The 27231-nt window shown below is 40.9% G+C and overlaps 2 protein-coding genes across 5 annotated transcripts in view; one reads left to right on the plus strand and one right to left on the minus strand.

Annotated features, from left to right (window-relative positions):
* kcnb2b (potassium voltage-gated channel subfamily B member 2b) overlaps positions 1-27231 on the plus strand; it is a 91468-nt gene that overhangs the window by 3109 nt on the left and 61128 nt on the right. Inside the window, exons 3-5 of the mRNA XM_086065881.1 lie at positions 4412-4559; positions 7473-7611; positions 15586-15793. The gene's annotated coding sequence lies outside the window, so the exon portion shown is untranslated. The remainder of the gene's footprint in view (positions 1-4411; positions 4560-7472; positions 7612-15585; positions 15794-27231) is intronic.
* Positions 974-19495, minus strand: trpa1b (transient receptor potential cation channel, subfamily A, member 1b). 4 transcript variants are annotated; one of them, XM_086065879.1, is made up of 30 exons: positions 17741-17806; positions 17417-17457; positions 17182-17312; positions 16909-17012; positions 15611-15773; positions 15345-15520; positions 14875-14982; positions 14569-14677; positions 14160-14305; positions 13134-13270; positions 11857-11905; positions 11254-11353; positions 11081-11181; positions 10357-10532; positions 7915-8079; positions 7672-7786; positions 7423-7589; positions 5913-6003; positions 5789-5848; positions 5617-5709; positions 4717-4787; positions 4476-4632; positions 4148-4237; positions 3828-3997; positions 3635-3764; positions 2641-2823; positions 2500-2568; positions 1858-1959; positions 1655-1773; positions 974-1322 (listed from the first exon to the last, which is right to left on the minus strand). In XM_086065879.1, the coding sequence occupies exons 4-30, from the start codon at positions 17002-17004 to the stop codon at positions 1118-1120; spliced, it is 3348 nt and encodes a 1115-aa protein (XP_085922005.1). In that variant the 5' UTR covers positions 17005-17012; positions 17182-17312; positions 17417-17457; positions 17741-17806; the 3' UTR covers positions 974-1117. The 4 variants fall into 4 exon arrangements, 3 of the variants coding, with proteins under 3 accessions (XP_085922005.1, XP_085922004.1, XP_085922006.1); XM_086065878.1 differs by lacking the exons at positions 17417-17457; positions 17741-17806 and adding an exon at positions 19285-19495; XM_086065880.1 differs by lacking the exon at positions 17417-17457 and having other exon boundaries at positions 17741-17834.

A 27231-nucleotide genomic window follows, 5' to 3' on the forward strand; every position in this document is an offset into this window, starting at 1 on the left:
ATTGTGTTTAAAGTATATTATTACGCTATCTTTTTATAAATTGCAATATTATAGATCGCTAATTTTCCTTTTTAGAAAAATACAAGCAAAAAAAATGTTTTCCGGGGAACTGGAACAGATTAATGGCTTTTCCATTAATTTCAATGAGCAAAGGTCATTTGTATCTCAAGGCACCACTGTACAACCTCCATATGTATTTTTTTAACTCACCTTTTTCAGTGTCTCCCCCACAAAAAATGTGTTGTTTTTCTGTGATCGAAATGTCTTGAAGACCTTATCAAAATAGTCTAATCCTGTGGGAGTTTTCACAGAGGGATCGTGTTTCCGCACACGGAGCAGCTGTTTGCCGTTCCCATGACATCTGGCACGTTGGCATGACCAGGGCTAACATCCATGTTTTGCATTCTTTACTCTGTGTTCTACTTGCTTTTTGAGGAATTATTGTTGAGGAAAGCCAAGGTTGGGTTCGGGCTGGCAAACAAAATGTGCCAAAACTGCTCTCAACCTGCAAGTTGAGCCTGAGGGAAAACTGGTCCAATTTTATATTTTAATATTGATATGGCTCGATACCAGCGTAAACAGACTGGCGCTACTGCAGTTTGAATTTTATTTTATTTTTTTACATTTTGAAATCACATATTTTTGATAATTCTAAATAATAATAATAAACTTCTCTCTGGGGTAGAATAGATATATAATCTGCATTAAATGAAAAAAAATCTACATATTTTTTTAGATGTTTCTATTGTAGTTTGTATTTGTGTTTTGCCCAAATTATTTCCTTGTTTTAACTGATTAATAATAATAACCACTTTAATCAGAGAAAAATATCCACATTGGTATCGGCGATACTGGCATTATTTACTCGATACTGGAATGCTACCAATTCAATTATTTATTTTTTTATTGTGTTTTCTAATCACTAAAAGGCGCACGCACTGACTTCAAGCTGTTTATTGCCACTCCCAGTTGAAGTTCAAGCATGCAAATAAGAGAATTACATGGTGGTAAAGTGCACTTAATGCTAACTTTGCTATGCTAATCCACTGTATGTTAAAGGTAACAGATTGATTTTCAGTTCCTACTTAGTGTCGTAGTTTTCTAAATAATGTCCGCCTCATTTGGGCTTGGACTCGATGGCCTTCATAAGCGGCACCCAGCGGGACACGCTGCGCCTGGGCGGGCACACCCGCTTCCACGCGGTGCCCTGAACGTTGACTGGACCGTCGTACTCGTCCGCCTCGGAGGTGATCTCCATCTTCTGGATGATGAGCTTGAGGAGGTTGTGCTGCTTCTCCAGCGTGCCGGACATCTCCTTCAGCCTGGAGAGAACATTTTAGTGCTTTAATTCTCTTATTCGACCACCAGCCTCGACCGCACGTTGTAATTTGTAACACATTGGGAGTAACACATGCCGACTTAGTCCATCAAATTTTAAAATCCCAAAACGTTGCTTTTTTTTTTTTTTTTTTACAGGTATCATGCTACCTAAATGTTATTAATAATGTATTTTCAGGAAAATGCTTTAGACGTACTGGAGTGGTGTCATGACCACACTTTCCACTAATAGCCACTAATGCATCAAAAACGGCTCACTTAGGCTTTTCCATGCATTCATGGTTTAATGACACATGGAAAAAGTAATTTCGTTTACCTGCACTTTTGTTTTTTGAGCTCGGCCTCCAGCGTGGAGGATCCTTGCGACGCCACCTGCGTTCGCTTCCACTCGTCGTTGGCCGGCACGCTGCCTCCGAATAAGTGCATTATGTAGTGCTACGGTTGAGAAATGCAAATGGAGGGGGGGGAATAAATCACACAAATGCATCTTATCATACTTCTATTTATGAGTGTGTTTACCTTGGAGCACTTGCGGTTCGGGTAGATGATGACGGAGGGTTTATCTGCTCGTTTGATGAACCAGTAGGGCAGCTTGTCTTCCAGAGCGGTGTGGAGATCAATCTGGTTTGGCGTCAAATGTTTGTTTTCAGCCACAGGTAAACCAGATCATTTTTATGCTCTAGGAATAGTTCTTACGCTGATAGAAATCTCGTTTGTGACCTTAAATGCTTCCCCATTTGTAAGAAACATAAAATGTGACAAATCTTCTATGGCCTCTGTTTCTAGCATGACGTGTTTGGTAGATTATGTCTCAGGTGTAACAATGCTTCGCGCCAATATTGATTATGCCGTTGGACGGGCTGTTTATTGCCCTTTTGAATGGTACCTCATGTGTAAGGAACTTGTATTCATGGGATGATCAGCACATTGGCAAAGGTAGAATGTGACTAATCTTTTATGGAATCTTGTTATTAAACAGCCGTTTGTTTTGTAGTTTTTTTTCCTCTCTATTTCTTACCAATTATGCAGTTGGAAAGCCTGTTTAGGACTCTTTTTATATGATCCAAGAAATGTAAGGAACATGCATTTGAGGGAAGAGCAGCACAATGGCAAAGGTAAAATGGGCCTCATGTTTCCGTCCAAACAATTTAAATAACAAACCTGCATGGCTACTCTTTTCATGGCGGCATTTCTTTGCACTTCTGCGATGTCTCCGACCGCTAAACCAATCTACAAGACGGAAAGGGATGCGTTATCCACGTGTTTCCTTCTTGCACTAAAGCATCCGGGGGACGAGCTTACCAGCAAATTCACGAGGATGATGGGCATTATGAGAACAAATGAGACAAAAGTGATGTACGTTAAGGCGCTGAACGGAAGCTGGTCGTTCAGATACGCGTCCAGGAAGTTGTTCTGGTAATTGAGTTCGCCTACCGTCATGACAAACGTTTGCATCATAGACAGCGGCACGTTCTCGAACTCTCGCTGAAAGTTAGGAAGAGAAAGTCAAAACAATACATGGCGTGATTACTAGTCGGGTATTTGCGACACTCGGGTAGCATTTGCCATCCTGCCTACACACACGGCAATAAAAGAAGGTACACTCTAAAACCAGCTGGGTTAAAAATAACCCAAATATGGGATAAAAGGGACAGACCGCCTCTTGGGTCAATTTGACCCAAGATTTGGAGTGCTTTTTGCACAAAACAACCCAACTTTCTGGGTCCAAAAAATGCAACAAAACAAATGTACAAAGCAACCCATTTTGTGTGTGTGTGTGTGTGTGTGTGTGTGTGTGTGTGTGTGTGTGTGTGTGTGTGTGTGTGTGTGTGTGTGTGTGTGTGTGTGTGTGTGTGTGTGAAAATTGGGTCAAATTGACCCATGGAACGGGTCAGTCCAGTTTTTTAAAACCAAAATTGGGTTATTTTTGACATAACAGTTTTAAGGGTGTATTCATTTGGGTCAAAACGCCCCAAAAAACAAAATGAATTTTTTTTTGAGGGCGTCAAAAATAACCCAAGTATGGGTCAAATCAATCAAATATGGGTCAATTTGGTCAAATTACCCCAACTTTATTTGTATTATTATTTTTTTTATTATTTTTTTACACAAAACAACCCCAAAAATAAAATTACCTCATTAAGTTGGATTTTCCATTGGACTGGTACCCAATAGAGCAGAACACAACATAAGTTAGGTCCCTTTTTAATCCACAATTGGGTTATTTTTACCCTAACTGTTTATAATGTACATTTAGCAACTACACGTCAGGCTCAAGTGTGACAATTGATAGTACCTGGTTAAGCAGCAGAGCGTAGAAGGCCAAAGCGAAAGCCAGCAAGAGATAGAAGAACAGCAGCATGGTTCGAGTGAGCGTCCTGCAGATCTCGCCGAACATCACCACGTAGATGCCGATGCCCTCGAACCTGCAGGGGCGAGCGGCTGGAGTCAACCGTCTGGCGGCCGATTTTTACCTACGATTTCCGTACCTCTGGAGATACATGAGGAACCCGAACCAGGAGTGGAGGACGGCCATGGCGCCCGCTTGCCAGTACCACGAGCCCGACGTGTTGAGCATGAGCGGGATGATGAAGAAAAGCGAGCAGACAGCCGAAATCCAGTCGATTGGGTTGGAGTAATCCATCAAGTAGCTGCATCGCTGATACGCAAGTTAAATAATGGTAATGCCACTTGTGAAATGGGGAAGTCAAAAATGTTTTTTATAATATGTTCTATGCACCCCCCCCCCCCCCCACGCAACATGACCAAACAAAACAAAAAACAGGGTAACTTTTTAAAAAATTTTTACCTGTTGTATTATCTGCATCACTTCCTTAAATATGGACCAGGTGTTCATCACTAGGACCATCACCATACAGAAGGACAGGAACAGACTTTGCTGCTCAACGCAAAGAAAGACAAACAAAGTATCCGTATGACCTTGCCGAGTTATACAATATTGCAAATCAAAAGTAGCGCTCGGGTAACAGTCAGGACAGAATCTGCTAACAAATGGGTTTTACCCCTATTTGAGTGTAATTTCACATTTATTTTTTCTTTGTTTCTCACAAAGGCGAGTCACATCACATCACGTTATATATACGGTGCTCGGGAAGCAGCCAGCAACTTGATTGTACCTCTGTGAAGGACACGGGCACCATGGTGATCTTTTGCTCGCCCGTCTCAGTGATATTCATGGAGGGCCTCAAGGCCACAATGAGGTGAGTCAGCGGCAGCAGGCCCAGTAGGTACATGAACATGTTGACGATATGCGCCGTGCTCCCGTACGCCACCCTGCGGGATTGACGCAAAGATTGGTCACATAAAAAAAAGAAAAGAAAAGAAAAATGCACAAACATAGGATGATGAAAAACTCACCACTTCATAGACAGGTACTTTTTGCAGACGGGGTGGTTGAGAAGCCCGAGGCGGTTGTACTTCACCATTGCCTGCACAAAATAAGAACATCCTTGCGTGTCGGTGATACCCTATATTATGTAATTAAAAACGTTCTTTTCGGTACTCGAGCAGCCACGGTTTCCCACCAATTTTCAAGCTTCAAGTGAAAACAACAATCACGTTGATGATAGTCTTAGGGTGGTTGATGTACAGTAGCTGGGGTCAAAAATCAAAACTATACATTTCTATTCGGCACTCTAGCAGCCACAGCTTTCAACCAATATATATGTATATACTTTTTTTTTTTAACAAAAAGTGATGACAGTCTCACATCGAGGCAGTGAAAGCAAAAATCACATTGGTTTGAAAGGATACAGCAGCTTAGGTGAGTATATTAGGTGAGGTCAAAAATCAAAACTATACGTATCTATTCAGCACTCTAGCAGCCTCTGCTTTCGGGCAATAAAAAAAAAAAAAGTATAGCAGTTTCATATCGAGGCAAAGCAATGCGTCTGGTAGTTGTGGTCAAAAATCGAAGGTCTGTTGTAGATATGTGTTTCTATTCGGCACTCAAGCAGCCACTGTTTTGCATCAATCTTGAAAAAAACAAACAGATGGCAATTTTATATAATAGCAACAACCTGGTTAGTTTTAATGGTACGCAGCCTGAAATGTTTGAAGTAGCTGAGCTCGGAGATTAAAATGACAGGTCCATGTCTATTCACTGCTCGAGCAGCAACTGTTTGGAGTTTGTACCAACATTTTTAAGCTATAAGGGGTGACAGACTCATGTCAAGGCAAGCTGATTAAGTAAAAAAAAAAAAAAAATCTGATTTATATAAATGTTCTATTCGTAGCCACAGTTTTCTCTTTACTTACATTAAGCGCAGCTAGCGGCTGCGTCCGATTCAACTCATCCCCTTTCTTCTGCATCTCGAGCGGCGCTTGCAGCCACTTGAAGTCGTATTTAATCTGTGGAAAGTGGACATAAGGTTGATCGTGCCTTCAGTTGGCGAGACACCTTCAGATGGGATTAACATTGATGAATTACGTTGTATTCAGACGAGTTGTGATCGTCCTCGGACGCCTTCATGCAGCGGTCCAAAAGGTGCTACATAGCAGGAATGCATGTTAAATTTGTCAAATGTAGACGTGTGAATCGCTAGATGACAAACCTTGTAGGTCTCGGGCAAGTATTCAATCATTTCCATGATGGGGCATCGCTGGGATCCACCGATTTTAAAGTTAGTCAACGCTTCCGCACACCTGCCGGCACAAGCAAATACATGGCGTAACTACAAGACTTTTCTTTTCGGCACTCGAGTTGCTGCTGTTTTCCAACATTATTTTTCAAACAATGAAGGATGGTAGTTTTATGGCAAAGCAAGACCTGTTGATTTTAAGATATGGACTTGTTTGAGGTAGCTGAGGTTGCCAAATTAATCCACACATTCGATTTCTTGTCGGCACTCAAGCACGCGCCAATTTCAAACAATCTTTTTCAATAATAAGGGAAGTTGTTGAAGTAAAAAAAAAAAATCTGGAAAAACAGGCTTCTTTTTGGCACTCCAGCAGCAATGTTTTTCAATCAATAAGAAATGACAGTCTTTTATTCAAGTAAGAACTGTATTGATCTTAAAGGATACAATTTGAGATGTTTTTGTGAGCTGAGTTTAAAAATCAAATCGAGAGATTTTCTTTTCGGCACTCAATAAGCCACTCTTTTGTCTTCTTCAAACAATCCTGATGACAAATTTCCATCCAAGAAAGATCGCTCCTGATATTTAAGGACACACAGACCAAGATGCAAAATGCTAACTACATAGTTATGTGTACCGTTTATGTTTATTCGGCGCTCTAACAGTCAATATTTGTCCACCGGTCTTTTTCAAACAATATGGGATGGTAGTCTTACATCAAAGATCGCTGTTTATTTCAAGGGTTATGCAGGCCGAGATGTTTAAAGCGGCAGAAGTTCAAAACTCTAGGTACATGCTTCTTTTCAGCGCTCGAGCATCCACTGTTTTCCAGCAATCTTTTTCAAACAAGAAGTGATGACAATTTCCCATCAAAGCTGATTAGAAAGGATCCACAGCCTAATATATTAGACATATTTGACGTTGCATGCAAAACTATAGTAGGTACATATTTCTATTCAGCACTCGAGTAGTAGCTGAAAATCGTTACACAGGTGACAGTTTCACATCAAAGCAAGATGATGTTATACTGTAAGTGGCTCAAGTAAAAAAAAAAAAAAAAGAGTCAGAAGTATAGGTACATGTTTCTATTCGGCCCTCGTGCACCCGCAGTTTTCTCTTACTTAACATTGAGCGCGGTTCGTGGCTGTATCAGTTCTGCATTTTAAGCGGCGCTTATCTGTTTCTATTCAGCGCTCAAGCAGCCACTTTTTTCCCACGATAATTCCCGAACAATAAGCATTGAGCGTAGTTAGTGGCTGTATCAGTTCGACTTTGTTCTTGATTTGAAACGGCGCTTACCTGTTTCTATTCGGCGCTCGAGCAGCCACTTTTTTCCACCCATAATTCTTAATTAGGTATGACAGGCTCATGTCAAGATGTTTTAAGTAAATGAGGTAAAAAAAAAAAATTGGTACGTTTTCTATTCGGCACTCGAGCAGCCGCTGTTTTCCGCACATCTTTTGCCAAACCAAGAAGTTGTACATACCTCTCACTGTCAATGACTGCATTGACCACATCCTGCTTGCCGTTCTGCAGCGCTTTGTGGAAGAACGACGTGTCGCTCTTGTTCAACAAGAACTCCGCCCCCCGGTTCACCATGACCATGACCGCCGCCACGTGGCCCATCATCGCTGCGATGTGGAGGGCGGTGTTCTGTAGTGTCACATGATGGCAGGTAATCCTTTTAATATTTTAAACGTTTCAAATTGGGGGGGGAAACAAAAATAATTCGTACCCCGTCTTCATCTGTTTTATCCAGCAGTTTCATATTGGCAGATAATATAATGTCCATAGTTTGTGTGTATCCCTCTGAGGCTGCGTGGTGCAAACAGGTCCAGCCCTTGTAATCACTACAGACAAACAAACACATTAATCAGAACAAACACAGGGTGGTCACAAAAAAATTCAGCTGGAAACGCCCCCCAAAACATTACATAACTGTCAGGTTTGTGAACCACTGCACTACCAACATATTTACCTGTGAAAAAGAGCCCCTTTACGCAACAAGAGCCCCACCACCTGCGTGTGGCCCCCCCTGGATGCCAAGTGAAGCGGCGTCAGGCCACGCTCGTCACCTTCGTTGAGCAAGCGAGAGTCCGTGATGGTCTCGAGCAGTCGGTGACACGTGTTGATACGGCCGTACCTACAGGAGGAAACGAAAGCAATCACAACACTAGAGGGCATGGTAGTCACACAAGTCCTATTAGGGTCCTCAGAGGACCCCAAGATGCTCACAAACCTTTTTTTGGTCTATAGGGAACCCTTACAGGCAGTTTTTTAATACTTTGGCATTTTTCATCATAGCTTGTTTTTATTTTTGGACTTGACTTACATTCAGTTAGTTTTAAATGGGGGAGATGCCACGGACTTCCGGCTCTCACACATCAGCGTCGTTTACGGCCACTGATGGCTACGTTCCAACACTCGCACCCTCACCCACTGCGCCCCCCAACCGCGCATTCCCGCCCATCGCCAAAATTATAGTTAGGTAAGCATTTTAATTTTATTTTGTTACCATAACAAAATAATCTATAAGAACAACCCAAAGTTGGGTCAGATTGACCCAAGTAGCAGTCCTTTTTTTATATATAGTTTTTGTTTTGTTTTGACCCAGCCGTTTTAAGGGTGCACGGCATAATTTATTGGGAATGATTTTGCGAACCCCCCCACACTCTAGGTTATTCATTTAACCCAAAATGTTGGGTCAAATGAATAACCCACAAAATAAGTTGATTTTTCATTTTATACATATTCATTCATTTTGTTAGACTGTATACACTAAACATTTTTTTTAAATGAATAGTTAAATTATATAGGTCAAAATCCCCCCCACCCCTAAATTGTTTTTATGTTTTGTTTGTTTTTTTGTGGGTTACTCAATTGACCAGACTTTTTGGGTTAAATAAATAATCAAAAATTTGGGTAAAAATTCTCAGTCTGTCTCCTTTTTTAAATTTATTTATTTTTTATAAAAATTGGGTTATTTCTTCACCCAACTGTTTTTAGAGTGCAAGTTACAGTTTGCAGATCCCCAGTAGTCCGGGGTCCCCAGTTTGAAAACCCTGTTTTAATGAATGCAGTGGGACATCGTGCTATATGACATCATAGCCCTTCATCTACCCTGTCGCACTATTGGAATGAGTACATGACCACTCATTTCACACCTACAAAAAAAATCACATACGCTTCACTAATTGAATTCTATTCTAGGCCTTTGGGTCAGTGTGTAATAGAGATGTCATGGCCAATTAATCGTCAAAAAAGCTTTTTGTGCAAAAAAAACCCTGGATACTGAGGTAACGCCGAAACGCACTGATATACTTTTGTCCCCATATCACGTTTGTCCAATTAGGAAGATGAGACAGTTGGCTTCAGTCTCGGGTCTCTGAAGGGTAATATTTTAGCCGTTATGCTCCTGCAGAGTCATTTTTCTTTTTTTAATTTCAAACCGCATATCGAGTAAAACAGCAGTATTCACTACGCATCGTCAAGAGTGAGCTGTGACGATGAATATTTCTTGTTTTTCTTCTGCTGACTGCTGTTGCAGCAAAGTGGAGCCTCTGGTGTATAATAGTGCCTCCGTCCTAACCCATACTGATTGACTATTCACAATTGTAATCATGAGGGAGACGACTAAGGGCAATAAAAACAGGGCCACGCTTTTATTTTATTTTTTTTATAAAGATGTGTATCAGGCTTATGGCCCATGTCGAAAGAGAAGAGACTATGGCGTATTAAAGTGCAGAGTGAACTTTATTGTCATAGTGCATGCATGCAAAGCCCAGGAGGGCAAGTTTATTTGCGAGGAGACTTAGGGCAACATCTGCCATATGGTGTTAGCTAATTGGAGAGCAAATTAAGAGAACTGAGAAAATGGGCCGCTCCAGCTAAGAGGAGACTGTGGAGTATAAGAATGCGGCCTCAAATATAAGACCCTGACCGTTTTGCCTCCAAATTCCCTTTGTCTCGTCTCATGGAAATGGAAATGGGCTGATGCAGAAAATAGGAGATTGCGGAGACCTCATTATTCGTTCCCTGAGTCTCGTAACAATACAACCAAAAATGAGCTGCAGCAGCAAAAAGAACACAACTGAGTAAAATAAAATAAAAAATAGTGGAGAGGTGACATCTTATTGAGCTTGTGTGCAAGTTTCAGGAGCAGTTTATTCATGAAGAGACTAAGGGCCCCTGCAGCAAAGCGGAGACTGTGGAGTAAAATAATACCGCGTCCAAATCTAAGATCCTCAAATAAATCTTACGTTTTCTATATGGTATTGGCTTGTCACTGCTCTTAGTCTCAAGGGGAGACCAATAGCAGCACAAAAACAGGCCTCTGCAGCCAAGAGGAGACTGTGGAGCATAACGCTAAAGCAACAGCTGCGCTTTATCCCAGGCCCTCAGGGCTAGCAAAGCTACTCACTGAGCGGCAAAGTGCAGGGCAGACTTCTTGTCCTTGGACTTGCACGCCAGGCCCAGCTGGCCCGAGAGGCCCAGCATGTTGCGCACCGAGTCGTGGATGCCCAGCCGGCACGCGTAGTGCAGCGGCGTGCAGCCCTCGTTGTCCTCGCAGCTCAGCAACGCCTTCACGCTGCTGCCCTAAGAAAGCAGAAAAAACGTCATCATCAGCTGGGAAGCATCTCGTGTGCTAAAGCGCTCAAGCGGCTAATTGCTAGCGCTTACGTAACAAGCATCCTATCTGAAGTTAAAGGCAGATTATGTAAGTATGGTCAACAGGAAGACCGCACATAACTTGGACCGGACATCTTTAGTGTGGCAATTGAGCTTTAAGTAAGCCACACCCCCAAAAATGGACAGGCCAATCAGAGCGCAGCTTTTTTTTGTCCATCCATGCATCCGTTTTCTTGTTGTTTTTTTAAATAGGTAATTATGGTCAAACAGTAATGACTTTTATAAAATTGCACTTTGGCCACACCCCCAGAAATGTAAAGGCCAATCAGGGCGTAGCTTTTTTTGTTTTGTTTATTTAACATTAATATGTACTATTTGCTCTATTATCAAATAAAAAAAATATCCAGTTACATTGAAAGGACAATAAAAAGAACTATTTAGTTTAGTTAGTTAGCTTTTGAGTAATTCTAGTAGCAAATACAGAGCTTGCCATCTTCACAAGGACAAACATTTACCTGCAGCACATCTTCCGGTAGATTCTTCAGCCCCTTGGGTTGCAAGATGGCCAGGTGAAGGAAGTTGCAGCCAAACCTATCAGTTAGGTTGACATTAACCCCTAAATTAAAAAAAATATACATGTTGAGAAACATTAATTTCGTTCACAAAAAGTATACGTTTGGTCTTCCACCTTTGGACAGTAGTAACGCCACGGTCCTCCATGCGCCACAACTTGTTGCCAGCAGCAAGGGGGGGTTGCCCTTACAGTCCACCAAGTTGATATCTGCACCCTTGGGGAGACGTATAGCAAGTCACGTCACCAACCCAGACTCGGGACACAAAATACTGTCGGTTCCAAAATGTGAAAGACCTCAAAGCAAAGTTCAAAATGCACATTTCGTTCCAATCATGTTCGGGTGCGTCAACTCTTTATGGCCTCATGACTAATACCATGCATGAAATAAATACATCAATCAAATTGCATCATGGCAATAAACCTTTCCCCGTGTAGCCACATCATTTTTAATTAAGATAAACGGTGCAGGCACGTCTATTTCCTGCCATGGTGTTTGTTTAAATAATCAACAAGCGGTCAACTTGAACCAGGTTTTTTTTTCTGGCCACAGCAGATGGTGACAGATGGACAACAAGTAATTGCAAGCACCCTTTACAAGCTAATAAGTGCGCTTGTATATTTGTTGAAAGGTCACCATACAATACTATATCCTTACGATATATTGAGGAATTCACATTTTTAGGAATTGCGCTGTATGCATTGGGTGTAGACGTTTACCAAAGATATGAGGTACTCGGCTAAGTCGATGTGGTCAAATATGGTAGCCCTGAAAAGACGAAGAGGAGAAACGGGTGTTATTGTAAGACAGGCACAATATATTAGTGTGAGTTTCGTGGTTAAATGTCACTGTGTGTATGGAGTTTCATTTTACAAGCAGGTGTCGTGTGAATAAATCATTCTTGCTATTGGTGGATGACATCGTCAGACATCCATCAAAAAAAGTCATTCATTCATCCATCCAAGCATCTATCAATTTATATGCTGTATACATGGATCTTTGCATCCAATCTGTCCATCTGTCCACACCACTTTTTGTTCCATCCATATTGATCCCTATTGAGCCATCTATTGTACATCTGTCCATCCCTTTATCCAACCATTCATACCTCCTTCATCCATTCATGTACATCCATCCATCATTCATTCGTCCACCTGTCCGCCCTTGATCCATCAACCCAACCATACTTCTATCCCTTCACCCATCTATCCATCCATCCATCCATCCATCCATCCATCCATCCATCCTTGTGGTCCAACCATACTTCTATCCCTTTATGCAACCATTCATCCATTCATTCATTCTTCCATACATCCCTTGATCCATCCATTCATCATCTATCCATCTATCTTGTGCCAGTCCATCTACACATTCATCCATCCCTCAATCCCTTCATTCGTTCATTCATTCATTCATTGATTAATCTTTCCTTCCATACATCCCTTGTTCCATCCATTCATCATCCATCCATTTATCTTGTGCCAGTCCATCTACACATTCATTCATTCAATCATTCATACCACTTTGAACATCCATTCATCCATCTTGTGCCAGTCTATCTATCATCCATCCATCCATCCATCAACAACTATCTGTCCCTCTATCCCTCATACATCCCTCTGTCCATCATCCATCCTTTCATTGATGGCTCCATCCATCCATACCAAATTCATTCCTTCATCCAGACCACCCATATTGCATCCATCCATAGGCACAGACATGTACAAGTGGTGCTTTAACGTTTTTCATTCCTGACAGAGCTAGACAACTCAATTTACTTACTTTCGTTATTACAATTTTCTGCATTGAATTGAGTTTAGATGCCTTCTAAATTTTGCAAATTTTTTTTGTCTTGCAACAACAACAAAAACGACCGCCCGACGGCTTGTTGCGCGAAACTCTCGTAAGTTGCGCTCGTAGTCATGCTACCACCATGTACTCTCCCTCGACCCATTCATCCATCCATGCACGCAGCCGTGGTGCGAAGAGGGCCCACTTGTGCAGAGGCGTCTGACAAGCTCCATCCTTGAGGTTAATGATGTCCTCCACTCGGCCATGAGAGCACAGCATCATTTTGACCACCTCGATGGCACCCTGGGTACACGCCAAGTGCAGCGGCGTCGACTTGTCATGCTGCACGCCAAACAAACAAAAACGCGTCAATTAAACCGACGCATTCACCAGATGACGTTGTCTCTGCCCACTGACATATTGAGTTTGACAGAGCGGCGCAAACACAGGACTTTGTATACACACACACACACACACACGTATGGTGCACTTAGCGAAGCGTCGCCCAGACTTGCTGGCAGAACGCTGAGATGTGTAACACAAGCCTTTAATGAGATAACCAGGACTGGCAGGAGGAGGCCGCTGATTGCACCTCAGTGTAAAGTGGAGGTCATTTGTTACAATTTAGCACGGCAGAGCGCTCTCTCGCTTTAGATACGAGCCCGTACGAGCAAACACCGCCAGCAGATGGCTGCCATTACAATGCCGGGCTAGTTATAATTACTGAATTGTAATGACGTTTGATCTGATTCTGACCTTGAAGATTTCATGTTGTATGGCGATTTCGCCATCATGCTCCACCCACACGCCGTGACAAAAACTAAAATCTTTTGTACTTTAGTATCGCCCGTGTATTTAACTTGTGTGGTTCAAATTAGGTAGAAATGCAGTACGATGAAATACTCTTGAAAAAAATGTATTTGAAGGATTTTGGGAAAAAGGTATTTCAAACCAAAATAGCAAATTTTCTGTGTCTTTTTTTGTGGGTCTACACAAAATGTCATGTTCTTAAGAAAAACTGGCTATGAGGGCTCAATTTTCTCTTACAGAGCATTGATAATGGCCAAAATAAGCTTAAATCGTCTCCTTGAAATCAAAATGGCGGCCTTCCTGTGATGTTTTTGATACGAGTATTAGAGACCTTTTTTTGGTGGGCTATCAAATTTCATGTTGCAACGTGAAACCGGCTGAATTTTCGAACAAATTCCTGGAAGTGCTAACAAACAAGTACCTGTTTCTGGTCAATTTGGGCTCCCTTGTCGACGCAAAATCGAATGGTCTCCACGTTACCGCCCCGCACAGCCAGATGCAGAGGAGAGCTATTGGATTTGTCCACAAAGTTAATGTGGTTTTCAACCAAGTGGCCCAGCTCCTCCCCTGTTGGCGGATAATTCAATCACGAGTTAATAGAGTTAGGCCACACTGACAAGAAAAAAACATGTATGTAAATGTAAATCAGGATATATATATATATATATATATATATATATATATATATATATATATATAAAATTTACTCCATTTTATTTTCACAAAGAGTAAGTGTAATGATGATGTGTTTTTGTAATCATTTGTAATCATTTATTTCAATATATTATAAAAATATACTAGAATATAATATACGTTATGCATTGTCTTACCAGCCTCCAGGATGAATTCCAAGGCCTTTTTTGCACCCGCAAAGGCAGCCGCGTGCACCGCGAAGTGTCCCAGCTTGTTCTGCTGGCACAGGCGTGCGCCATGCTTTACCTTTTCAAAAACACACATACGAGAATTTTGTGATTTATATATAAATATATATATACATTAATTATCATCTCCCCAAATTGTTGTGAAAAATTAAAACTACTTTTTTTGTGACAAATGTCAACATTTCGCAATACCCCCCAAGCCCCCCCCCCCCCCCCCCCCAATTATTGTTTTTTAGGAAATTATGTGGTGCTTACCAACAAGTTGAGCATTTTGCAGTTATTGAGCGAGCAGGCCATCATGACGGGGCTGTTGCCGAGGTCTCCGGGCTGGTTGTAGTCCACCGTGTCGTAGGAGAGCAGCAGCTGCCAAGGACAAACATTCGACTTCATTTCACTAGTCAACAGTGACGCATGATTGACTGGCGACCCATCCAAGGTGTCGCTCGCCCCAATGCCATCCTTCGATTGACTCGCGCCGACGTGAGTTTACGGCGTGTAAGCGCCAAGGCTGAGGCCAAACTTTTCATCAAGAGTGGGGAAAGCAACACTAAACTTTGAACTTGTATTACCTCCGCACAGGAGGGTAAATTCATGACAATAGACATGCAATTTGTTGGACATACCTGAAATTGAACAGTCGGCCATTTTGGTTTGAAGCAGTTGTTTTTTTTTGTGTGCAAAATCCTTGTACTTTGCCAAAGTCCTACTTGGTAATTGGGACTCACCTCCACCAGCCTGTTGTGTCCCAGGCTGATGGCTAAGTGCAAGGGCGCTAACAGCGCTGCGTTGAGGATGTTTGGGTTGGCCCGCAGGTCCATCAGAGCCCTGCAGCTCTCTGCCTGGTTCTTGTCCACGGCCCAGTGGAGGGGCACATCGCCGCGCTCGTCACAGCTGTTCAAAGCTTGTAGGGAAAAAACGAGGACGTTTACAAATGAACTAGAGTGTGTACAACATCTCTCTGTACAGATCAGGTGATCAACCTTAGCCGTACCTTGCGGGCCCAGGACGTTGGTGATGAATTGGATGAAGGCGACGTGGCCCCCCGCGGCAGCGTGATGAACGGGGCCGGCGCCATATTCATCTTTCTCACTTAGGACCTCAGGGCTCTTCCTCACCAGGCTCTCCAGCAGAGCCTGGTCACCCTTCTCGGCCAACTAGACCACAGAGAAGAGAGGTAAATGTTTTACTATTGATGCTCTGCCACCACGGCACGTTACATGTGGCCACAACATCAAACACTTTGACGCAATCGAAACACTTGTATTCAGCTGAGTAGTGTTTTCTGCCTGTAAAATATGACTTTACTCCCTAATTTGAAAAATCTTGTAAGATTACACTTAGATATGTTTTTCATTTAAATTAGTGCTCGTTGCTCATAAAATTAGGCGTTTTCTTTGAGTTTTATGTCGGTGTAATAGTGCCCACTGGTGCACTTGAAAAACAGCTGGGTCAAAAATAACACAATTTGGGTAACTTTTTGGGTTATTTATTTGAACCCAAAAAGTTGGGTTATTTACAGTTGTTTTGTGCACCCTTAAAACTGTTGGGTCAGAAATTGGACCGCCCCACTAACTTGGGTCAGTTTGACCCAACTTTGGGTTGTTTTATCAAAACTGAAAACACACAATTTTTGATCCAAATTGGGTTGTTTTATACTCAGCCGTTTCAATAGTGTATAGAACTCTTTTTGTATAATGCAACCCTTTTTGGGGTTTGTTTTGTGGGTTATTAATTTGACCCAACTTTTGGGGTTAAATAAATAACCCAATTTAGGTAAAAAATTGGACCGACCCACTACTTGGTCAATTTGACCTAGCTTTCAACCCAAAGTTGTTGGTTAAAATAACCCAATTCTGGTAAAAAAATGTGACCGCTACTTGGGTCCCAACTTTAGATTACAACCCAGAAACGTGGGTCAAATTGACCAAAGTAGCAGGTCGGTCTATTAGTTGATAAAAATTGGGTTATTTTTGACCCAGCAGTTTTAAGGGGTGCGCTCACCAGAAGGAGCAGCACACTATCCATCAAATTGAGAAAAAAAAAAAAAAACGACAAAAAATATTGTTGAGCTATGTCTATATTTTTTTTTTTCTCATGAAAACTTAATGATTTTTAGGGGAAGATGGGTCGAATTAATGGCATTTCCATTTATATTATTGTGAAAATAATTAAATTAAATTAAAGTCATGTCTCTATATCTGTTCCCTTATGACAGGATAGGTTTCTCTAATGGGGGCTTAGTTTTAAATAATACATCCCTTCAGTTCTATCATTAAAAAAACACCTCACCTCAAATATATTTAGATGCGCCATGGCAGCATCCTCATCTTCGATCACGTACGTGTAACAACTGGTCTGCCTGGCCACGTCCCTGCCGAAGTTCATCACTCACCCTTCCGTGTGCGTGTGCGTCACCATACACAAACATCACCGCACACACAAACATAGGAAACAAATCAGGATGTATATAGCAGCCGTATCTCCATTTGGGCTAGCAAAAGGGCAGATAAGGCCTTAAGCCGATCCTTGAGGGGAAATTGGCCCACGTGACATCATCCTTACCCCCGGAAGGACACTCAAATCCAGTTCTGGTTCCCGAGGTCGATGTGGAGAAAACCAATTATGTTCCTCTCGGTAGGAGGGGGCGGGCCGGTGGTGCGCCTGGGAGCGAGGGGGTACGTCCTTGGGTGATCCTGGGCAGGCGAGATTGTGAAAGGCGCGTCATAGATGCAAAGGAATACAGAGGAATCTCGGTTTTCAGGGTGAATCTCTTCCAGAAAGTCTGAGCAATACCTACCAACGTTTTTCTCATTGGAAATAATCGAAACCCCAACAAATCTAAACAAAAAAAAACAACTGCAAAATATTAAAAATATGGTCTATTGAGAATACAGTAATGGTACACACATGCTTTTTAGTGGGGCCTGAATTACTCCACAATTTTGTCCAAGTTATAATCTAACGATCGATCATGAATGTATAACGTCCTCCCTGTTTGTGTGTTCTAATTATTTTATTGGCAGTTGAGTGTGTAACAAGATACAATAAAACATCTGCTAAAATGCTTCCTGCCTGATCTCCATCAATATTTGAATAACTTTTCATCATGTTATCGTCTTACCTTGGAGACCGTGGCACACAAAGAGGAAAATGGGGATTCATTTTCTCCAAATGAAATTGGACAAAGTCTCGCTGGCTGCATTCTGGGAAACGCATGAGTCACGGTGGCTTTTCATTCTCGTTTTGCCCGTAATCGACTCGGCCTCACTTGTTATGTTTGGACAAGTCTGGCCGTTATTATGAGGGAGCGTTCAGGCTGCATTGAAAAAGTCATGACAACAATGATTGAGCAATGATTTGCATGTGTGTGGCTGTGTTCTTTAAACAATGGATATTTGAATACAAATGGTGCAGCATCACATGCTTAGTCGAGCACTGTCAAGGCACCGCTGTATAATCTTGTAAAAGTACATCTATATTCTCATTAAAAAAATAAATTTGTTATTCTTTATTTTTTTTAAACATGATTAAAAAGGCTTTAAATGTGTGTGTGTGTGTGTGTATGTATGTATGTATATATATATATATATATATATATATATATATATAATTACAAATTATTAAATACATCTTTTGCAAAAAACTATTTTTGTAAAAAAAAATAAAAAGAGAAAACATCTCACTACTTTTTTTGTTAAACAAAACCAGAATTATTATTATTTAAAAAAATTGACACTAGTGAAGTTAAAAATTTTCCTGCATAATTTTCTGATGTTTTAATTGTAATAACATAACTTTCTGACTTTATTTTCGTAATAATGAGATTTTTCTTAAAAAATAAATAAAGAAAGAAAGACGAAAGAAAGAAAGAAAGGGAAACTACTTTATCATCGTAATCTTCCTACTTCCTACAATCATTTCAAATGGGGGCTCACTATTTCGCACTCTTCTCATCTACCGACTTATAGCTGCTTATCAAAGTAAAAAAAAAAATAGTAATAATATTAATAATAATAATAGGCTATTTAAAAATTAATTCAGTCTCACTATTTGGCAAACTTCATATATTTATGTATTTATTATTTTTACAGTTTAGTAAGGCTTGGCAAATGTCGTGCACTCACTATTAGTCAAGTTTTTCCAGTCATGTAAGACTTATTTTATTTTATGTAACATTTAGAACAATAATTAATTGGGGAAAAAAAGTAAAAGATAAGCTTACAAGTTGGCAAACATTTAAGTCTGCTCACAATTTGGCAAGCTTTTTTTTTTATACATGCCTTATAGCAGTTGATTAAGCCTTTGTGACATATCAAAGTACTGCAATCAAGAAGCAACCTTATAAACGTTGATATACATTTGGTATGATCCCTATTTGGCAAGTTTCACATTCACATTCTGACTTTCTACTGAAGTTATCAAAGTACGGTATAGTTAACCAATTTATAAACCATTTTAAGTTGAGGCTCACTATTTGGCAAACTTCCCATCTGCTGGTTTAGAGATGCTAAAAACACTATTTAATATGCAAATCATGAGTCACTTTAATTGCAGGTGCACTATTTGGCAAGCATTTCTCATCATTGTTACGGCTACATTTTTAATTATTAACAATTTAAGTAAAACTTTCTTCCTATGAATTAAAAAAAAGACATTCAGTCTTACTTGAAGTGTTTTGAAGTGGATGACAATCTTCTAGATGTTTGCCTCATAAAGCGCTGCCTCCTCCTTCTTCTTCTTGCTTCCGAAGCTGACAAGATGCCGTCCCACGCGACCCTTTCATTATGTTGTTCTCAGCCCGACTGCGGCCATGCCCACTTACTTAATGAGAGGAAATAGGACTGGCCGTGGTACATTACGGCGGCAAAACGTGATATGTGCAAATGCTGTTAAAAGGGAAGAACGTGGAGAGGTGGTTGGTGGGGGGGTTACAGCCTGGCCATTATCGTCTGTTTACTGAGCCGGGCTTCATTGTTGTTATATTTGAGAAGCTGTATGTGACATTTCTGCAAAGCTGACCACTCGGCTGCACACAGCGGTGTATACGATCCATCAAAGTAATTTGTGTTTCTTTACCTCTCTTAATGTAACCTTTAAGACCCACCCCCATTCTCCTGTGGGGGATGTTGCAAACAAATACAGTGGTCCCTTGAAATAGTTTTCATTCAGGCGTCTCAACGCCTATCTCAGCTCATCAGTACAGCAATAATATTAGTGGTTCTATGCAGAGGATAAAGAATATATGACTGAGTGCTGTTGTATTGTCTGTCGACATACTGTATGTTATTGCGCTGTTTGTGTTCAACCCGTTGCTTAAAGGGCTATAGCCTAGATGCTAGTTAGCGTTAGAGTTAAGCTAGCCTCTTAAATTCTTCATACTCTGTTTTAACAATGTTATTTTTTTTAATAAAGTACAATACTTTTGAGTGCTTTTCTTATGAAATAAGCACGTTAGAAAAAATGTTTTGATAGTTTTTGTGGGACGGATTAATGAATGGTGGACAGGTGCACGCCATTGAGACAATATTCAAATGCTATAAATATTTACATAGCCATTACCTAAACAAACAGGACAAATCACCAGAACAAGTGTAGCTAACACACACGTGTGCGTGCACACACACACACACACACACACACACACAAATACACAATGTGGACGATGTTTGCTTTGTGATTGTGCCGAATGTGAGGCTTGAAGAACAATAACCGGGCAAATATTATTTTACAGCCTATTAGATGTACGGAGGATAACAAAGGCTCCCCTGTTTTGACTGCTAAACATTACCAAGGTGTATTAGGAGCACACTGGGAAAGAAATCGTAGACAATCAAGTTTGAATAGTAAATATTAAAGTCGTGATTTTGACATATCTAAATTACTACACAAACTAAGGCACAAACTGTCTGTAACAGTTTCCCAGAATTCAAAACAGCACATGGATTTACGGTGTTCTCTTCAAACCAGGACGTAAGAAGCTAACAAATACGACACTAAATGATTTAAAAAAGAGTTTAATTGACTTTTTTTTCTCCACTATTTCAACCTTCTGAGGAATAAAAGTGGTATGGTCCAAGTGTCTTGCCTCATTTTCCAAGAACCAGGAAGTAGCTAGCTTATGGAGAGACAAACAAATGAGTTATTTAAAAAAAAAAAAAAATTGTTACTGTTCAAGTAATTTGACCATTCCATCCACCAGAGAATAAAAATGTTATGCTATTGGAGTGTTGTTGTTCTCTTCAAACCAGGAAGTAACATAACAGTAGACAAACAATAATTAATTATGTGCGATTTTTTTTACAATTTTGTAAGTCAAAACGCTTCCTTATTTACCATTTCATCCAACTTGGTAAAAATGGTATGCTCCTGTGTATGTTATTCATTCTTGAACCAGGAAGTAGCTAACTGTCCATGTCTTAGCTAGCTAACATAAGGACAACAAACACGTGTGCTTTTTTTTTATCTAGAGCTTTTTTTTTAAGTAGCTAACATACAGACAAATAAACAAAATATGTCTTAGATTAAAGACATTGTTTCTTTTTTCACCATTTCACCATCCACAGAATTAAAAATGGTACAGTCCTTAGAGAAATTTGGTTTCCTTTTTCGCCGTTTAAAGTAGCAAAATAAATAAATAATTAAAAGCTCCCCAAAATCAATAAAGGTACGATCTCATTGTACTAGCGAATCTTTCATGACACAGGAAGTCACCTGATAAAGGTTCTCACTAGTTTACAAACTTTTTTATTTTAATGAGTTTACATGTTGGCTTACATAAAAGAGGTTGAGTGCAGCAATATGCAAGGTGCACAGGCTGTCAATCACAACTCAAGCGATGCGTGTGTGCGTGGACGTGACCACGCGTGCGTTGGCGTTCCATTACTTATGAATGAGATTTGCTCTTAGGCGGATTCCTCAGGGGACGAGACCTGCACTTTTTTTTCTTTTTTTTTAAATGCCACACGGCAAAAACTGCTCGTGTCATCATAAACACACTTCTACAGTATACAGGGATTAGCCAGGGAAGCTAATTAGCATGTCACAGAGATATAAATAGAATATGTTGATTATCTGCGGTAATTAAACACGTCGCAGTGACATCATTGAATAATGATAACTTTTTATCAGTGTATGTGATCTAAAAAAAAAACCACATTCTTAGACGCAGAATGCTAATGTTCAAACCAGCTAACATATGGACAGACGGACCCCATGTCAGCATTTACATGTTCCTCAAACACAAATGTGACACTTTGTCTTTTTTGGAACGTTCCACTCAAAAAATGTGTCTCCCTGTCCAAAAGATGAGAAAAATATAGAAAACAGTGACCAATGAGTACCCCCTGACCTTTGTCCCCATTTAAGCTGGCAAGGATCTGCGAGATAGCGAACTGGTAATGAAGTGTTTCCGTTCCAACGCTGCCATTATTTTGAAGGTCGACGGACGGCTTCACTTTCACTGAGATAATCACTCGTTGCGCCAGCTTTCTCAACACACACGCGAGCGAGTTCTCCCATTTTTACCGAGGACATTATCACAAATGTTGCCTTGGATGAGGTATCAGCATCATAAGCTGCTGCTGCTGCTGCATTGGTGGCCACTCAGGCTTTGCAGGCAAATGAGGACGACACCATCTTGTGGACGCCTGAGCAGCCAGCAGGCCATGCCGGTTAAACCAGTGCTCACCTGGCAAATATGTCAATAAATAACATCGCTGTTTTTTTTGACGTAGCAAAAAAAGTTCATTTGAAAGCATGGCGGTAAATCTCTGCAAAGATACAACACGGAGAAACGAGGAAATGAAGAGGTGCTAGCGAGAAATGGCGTGGCCAGATTTATTGCTTCTTCTTCTTCTTGAAACAGACTCGTAAATGTTTTTGATGCCCGCAAATAAATTACCCGCATCCGTGTGTGTGTGTGTGGGTTGTTGCTCAGCAAACAATAAATAATGTGGCTAACAAAAAGTTCAATAATTCCCAATGCTTTAGATTTATGGATGGGTTAGTTCTGTATACAGTACAGTATGGAGGTCCAAAACTGCCAAAATTCGAAATAAATAAATGACTAAAAGGGAAAATAAAAACGGATATAAAAAATATCATTAGAAAATTAAATCCAAAATAATAAATATAAATGGAAATAAAAACTACAAATATATATATATAATTTTTGAATTATATTTTTATATTCGTTTTTATTTTCACTTTTAGTCATTTATTTATTTATTTTTAATTTTGGCAGTTTTGGTCCTCCATAGTACAGTGCATAGTTTCTATGTTTGTTTGTTTTATGTACCAGGTTCTAGGCCAACACGGTGGCCTAGTGGTTAGCACAGCTGCCTCATGACCTTAATCATAAAGGCGACTCGTATATCTTGAAAAACTGGTAAATTGGGTCACCCACAAATCAAAGTATCAGCATATTTCTATTTCCATTATATCCTATAAGGTAAGGGCATCCATATTATTGCATTTCAAAGTAAAAAGACATCCTATTTCTGTTTCAAAGCAAACACGTGTGTTATCTTTCAATAGAAAAACTAACAGTGGTACTCCCGTGTGGAATTTTTGCACTCTTGAACGTCCTCCCCCTCTCTTCCCACATGCACGAGGTCAAGAGACTCCCCTGTAAAGCTGCCCTTCGCACAACTCGCCGCTCATTAGAACACACGGGACACCGAACCACGCGCACGCACACTCGGAATAAAAAAATATATATATCCAAAAAGCAATGCAGATTGGTTGTTCCCGAGATGTATTCTTATTCATATGTGGCTGCATGTAAATGTGTGTTTGTGTTGGCGGAGAGGTTTCCTCGAGAGAAGAACTGTGAAGCGAATACAGCAGCAACAACAAAAAAGCAATTTGTTCCTCGGCATTGTGAGGAAGCGCTCATCTGCATCAAGCATTTTTTTTTGTACTCATCATGTATTGATCCGTTTTTTTCTGGCTGTTATTTTTTTAGCATCAGCTTTTAGCTCTTTTTGTCTAGCATAGGCATGGTGACAATTTGGATGCTATTTTTTTACAACCCCCCCAAAAACTGACAAACATAACATGATGTTTGGGTTACTTGAAAAGAAACTCGATATATACAATTAATGGTGTGATGAAAACAAAATGCAAAATACTGCATCAAATAGGTCAAGCGAGATGTCACTATGTCGACCGCTGCAGCGGTGTCAGCGTTTGGTGATAAAAGATTCATTGAAGTCCTACTCACCGTAATTAAACTGTATTGACTTAATTACCTCTACGCCTGACAGGCTAATCAAACAGATCAGGTTCAGGCGCAGCGCGAGCTAACCTTTCCCTTAGGTGTCTGTTACGCTACGTGGCCTTGGGGGATGGCGTTACTGCCTGTCTGTCATTGTGTGCGTGATTTCTTTTTCAGGCTCTCTTGGAATCATTGTGTTTATTCTTAGTCTTCTGACAGATTGAATAGGAAGTCAGACATATTCCACAGGCTTGTCCAAAATTGAACAGGACGACCATTTGGAATTGATAATAGAATGTACATATAAATAAAATGCAGGTACCATATCACTCTGCGACCAAGGCAGCATCATAGAAACCTAAAAGTCCTTGTAAAATGGAAATCAAATATCTTGTGAATTTAACACACCACATAGTAGTGTTGTTAACAAGTTTGAATGAATAAAAAAAATTACCAAGAAGCTCCACAGGCTGAATAACGTCTGCTGTGTTTAATAAAGTTGACTTTTCCTGAAGCGTCTTTGTTATGTGGAGCCCCACAGGACACAAAACCGAGTGAGCGGGCGACTTATTGGAAGCCACCAGTCTGCAGGTTAACAAGCTAGGAGGCTAGCTGGCCTCGTTAGCTTCATAGCTGGCCTCGCTAGCCCGCTAACTTGCTAGCCTGTGGACTGCTAACCCGTGTCGGCATCATTGAATAAGGTGTTGTAGTATGTGTGGGCCCACATAACAAAGTGGGTTAGAGGGGCTAGCAAGGTGAGCTAGCTTGCTAGCCCGCAAAACCACGAATTGGTGTCAATGTCGTCCAATAAATTTTGGGGCTAGAGGGCTAGCTGGCCTCGCTAGCCAGCAGAACACTGACTGGCGTTGGACAAAAAGGTTTTGTGATGTGTTTGGGTTTGTGTTCGGCGGACCAGAGGCCGGGTTATCTGGAATGACGGAGCTCTGTCCGTATGAAGTGGGGGAGGGCTGACTAATACCAAAAATGTGCTTACTACGGCTTGATTTTAGCCATACCCCAAAAATCCGGTCAACGGAACAACTGAAAAGGGTTGTCTTAGCACTTATCTTCAAACATATTTAGAAACAAATCACTTTACAGGGTCTAACCACATGATATAGACAAGAAAACCTACAAAAAGCCAGTGGACACAAACATGTCACTTTCTAAAAAGCATCATAGCTAATACCTCGAAGAACAAGAGTGTCAAGTATTGCCCTGAAAGAGCTCCAACAACTATCCACGGGTGACGCAAGTCAGCCCCGCCAAGTCAGCCCTCCTTGGCACAACAAGCCTGTATACAACGCGGGTTCAAAAGGGAAATGATGTTGAGACGTATCAAAATGACTTATTGCTGTCAACTGGCAGGGACAGATGGCGGTCCTTGAATCATCGCAGCCACATTAACCTTCCGGCGGAGGGATCACACGCTTGCGTCGTGCGGGCCAGTTGGGTCACGGCTCCAAAAATACCTTTTCTGCTTTTCCTCTACGGAGACGTGCAATCAGTTGTTTGGGGAGACAAACAGAATTAAAAAGCTGCAGGCTTTTCATGGCCAACCTGGAATTCCCCAAAATGGCTGCTTCAAATCAAAACATCTGCTTTCCTGTTTAATTCTGGCTCTAAAAGGGGTCTTCAGACTTTCTGTGTGTCCCGCTATGATAGACATGCCCACCAAATTCCCGGTTGATCGGTGAAGCTGGCGAAGGAAAGACAAAATGTCTGCCTCACACTAAAATGGCCGCTCAAATTTCAGGCATGGATTCTGGAGAATTCTTTGATGTCCTCTTATGATAGACATGTCCCCAAAATGACATGTGGGTCAGGGAAATTGGTGACACTTTCCAGCGCATGCTTTTTCATGGTGACTCTTCCAAACGATTAATTTTGTATCTTGCTCCAGCTTTCAGAACCTCATGGTGCAAGAAGGCCCCCGTAGAAGAACAAACCCCCGGTCGGGCTTGTCTTGTCTGTAAATTTACAGACGTTGTTAAAAACCTCATCTCCCGCTGGCTGGCTCGAGTGAAGTCTCGTAGCACAAAGACCATATATCGCAACGAACACCACAAAAAAAAAAAAAAAAACCTTTCCAGGAAGAGAAGCTCACGTACAGAATGTCAACCTCGCGGAACCCGGAGCGGCTGGCGTACACCCAAACAAATTCAAGGCGAGGCACTGTGCGTACTATGGCATCTATTTTTAAGGAGGGAGTATTCAGCAAACGATGACTTCATCGGATGAGCATTTTGAATGAGACAACTAACCACGGGTGTAGGAAGCAGAGGAGCCGTCCTACTGTTTAGCAACCACAGGCACTTTGCTCTCAGCTGTTGAGCGGTTGTACCTAAAGTATATGGTACATACCGAACTGGATCCTGATATTTGGTTTCGCCACAAGCATCTTGGCATCTTTTGTTGCTGTCCTAAGAAAACTATGTATCGTGTTCATCAGCCAAAAGCATTGTCCACCGGTTGGTTCATTTATATAAAGTACAAATGATCCGTTTTTGTGAGTCTTCATAAGTGAATTGCTCAGTTTTGATTCTGACATACACGCACATGCATACAGAAAACAATAGGCTCATTATCCAAGGTTGTCAACACTTAGTAAAACACAGTCAAACCCCCCCGTCATTACGGGCTTGCGTTCCAGACTACCCCCGCAGCAAGGTAAATCTGCGATACAGAAATACCCTATTTAAATAGTCTTTTGCCGTGTTTTCATAGCATTTAAAGCACTTATTTTTCAAGGACTTAATACATACTTTAAAATAATACAAACACATTTAAAACATTTAATATGTTGAGAGAGAACAAGAGCAACAGATACACTAAGTCAAATCGGTGTTTTTAGTGCACAAATCCCGCTTTTTCCAAACTATCACATTTATCAATAATTATGCCCAACGATGTTACTTACTAACTAACTAACTTACCGACGTTGCCTTCTTTAGGTGTAAAAATCAGTATGGGAGAGAATTGAAACTTCGAATAATCTCCTTCTCGTCAACAAAAATGAGGCTGAACTTGAAATACTTCCTGTTTTCACTTTTTTTCTTTCAAATCCATACAGTGTTAAAAACAAGTGTGCCGTCATCTAGTGACCAACGGTGGAATTACACCCAAAATAAACCAAACAAAATTAACCAGACAAAAACAAAACAAAGCCATGGAACCTGCGGTTTACTGGAATGAAAACCAACAGAATGCACAGTCAGCCATTTTGGTTTGAAACAGCCACTTTGGGCCAATAACTTAATCGTTGCCTATGCCATCTAATGTAGGTGAAGTGAAGCGTTGAATGATCATTTTGAGTAGTCGCCACAATAAAGTAGGTTTGAGGGCCTCTCTGGGGGAAAAAATAGCTCTATCGATCGGAAATTTGGTGGAAATAT

This window comes from Leptonotus elevatus, chromosome 21, assembly GCF_054856555.1.
Source record: "Leptonotus elevatus isolate MCC_2025b chromosome 21, RoL_Lele_1.0, whole genome shotgun sequence".
NCBI classification, from domain to species: domain Eukaryota; kingdom Metazoa; phylum Chordata; class Actinopteri; order Syngnathiformes; family Syngnathidae; genus Leptonotus; species Leptonotus elevatus.

Coding starts and splice junctions, on each gene's coding strand:
- trpa1b (XM_086065878.1), bottom strand. CDS start 17,004: ATGAACTTCGGCAGGGACGTGGCCAGGCAGACCAGTTGTTACACGTAC. Junction 6,004..7,422: donor GCAGTCATTGACAGTGAGAG/GTATGTACAACT, acceptor TTGTGCCGGCAG/GTGTGCGGAAGCGTTGACTA. Junction 1,960..2,499: donor TGAAAAGAGTAGCCATGCAG/GTTTGTTATTTA, acceptor ACGCCAAACCAG/ATTGATCTCCACACCGCTCT.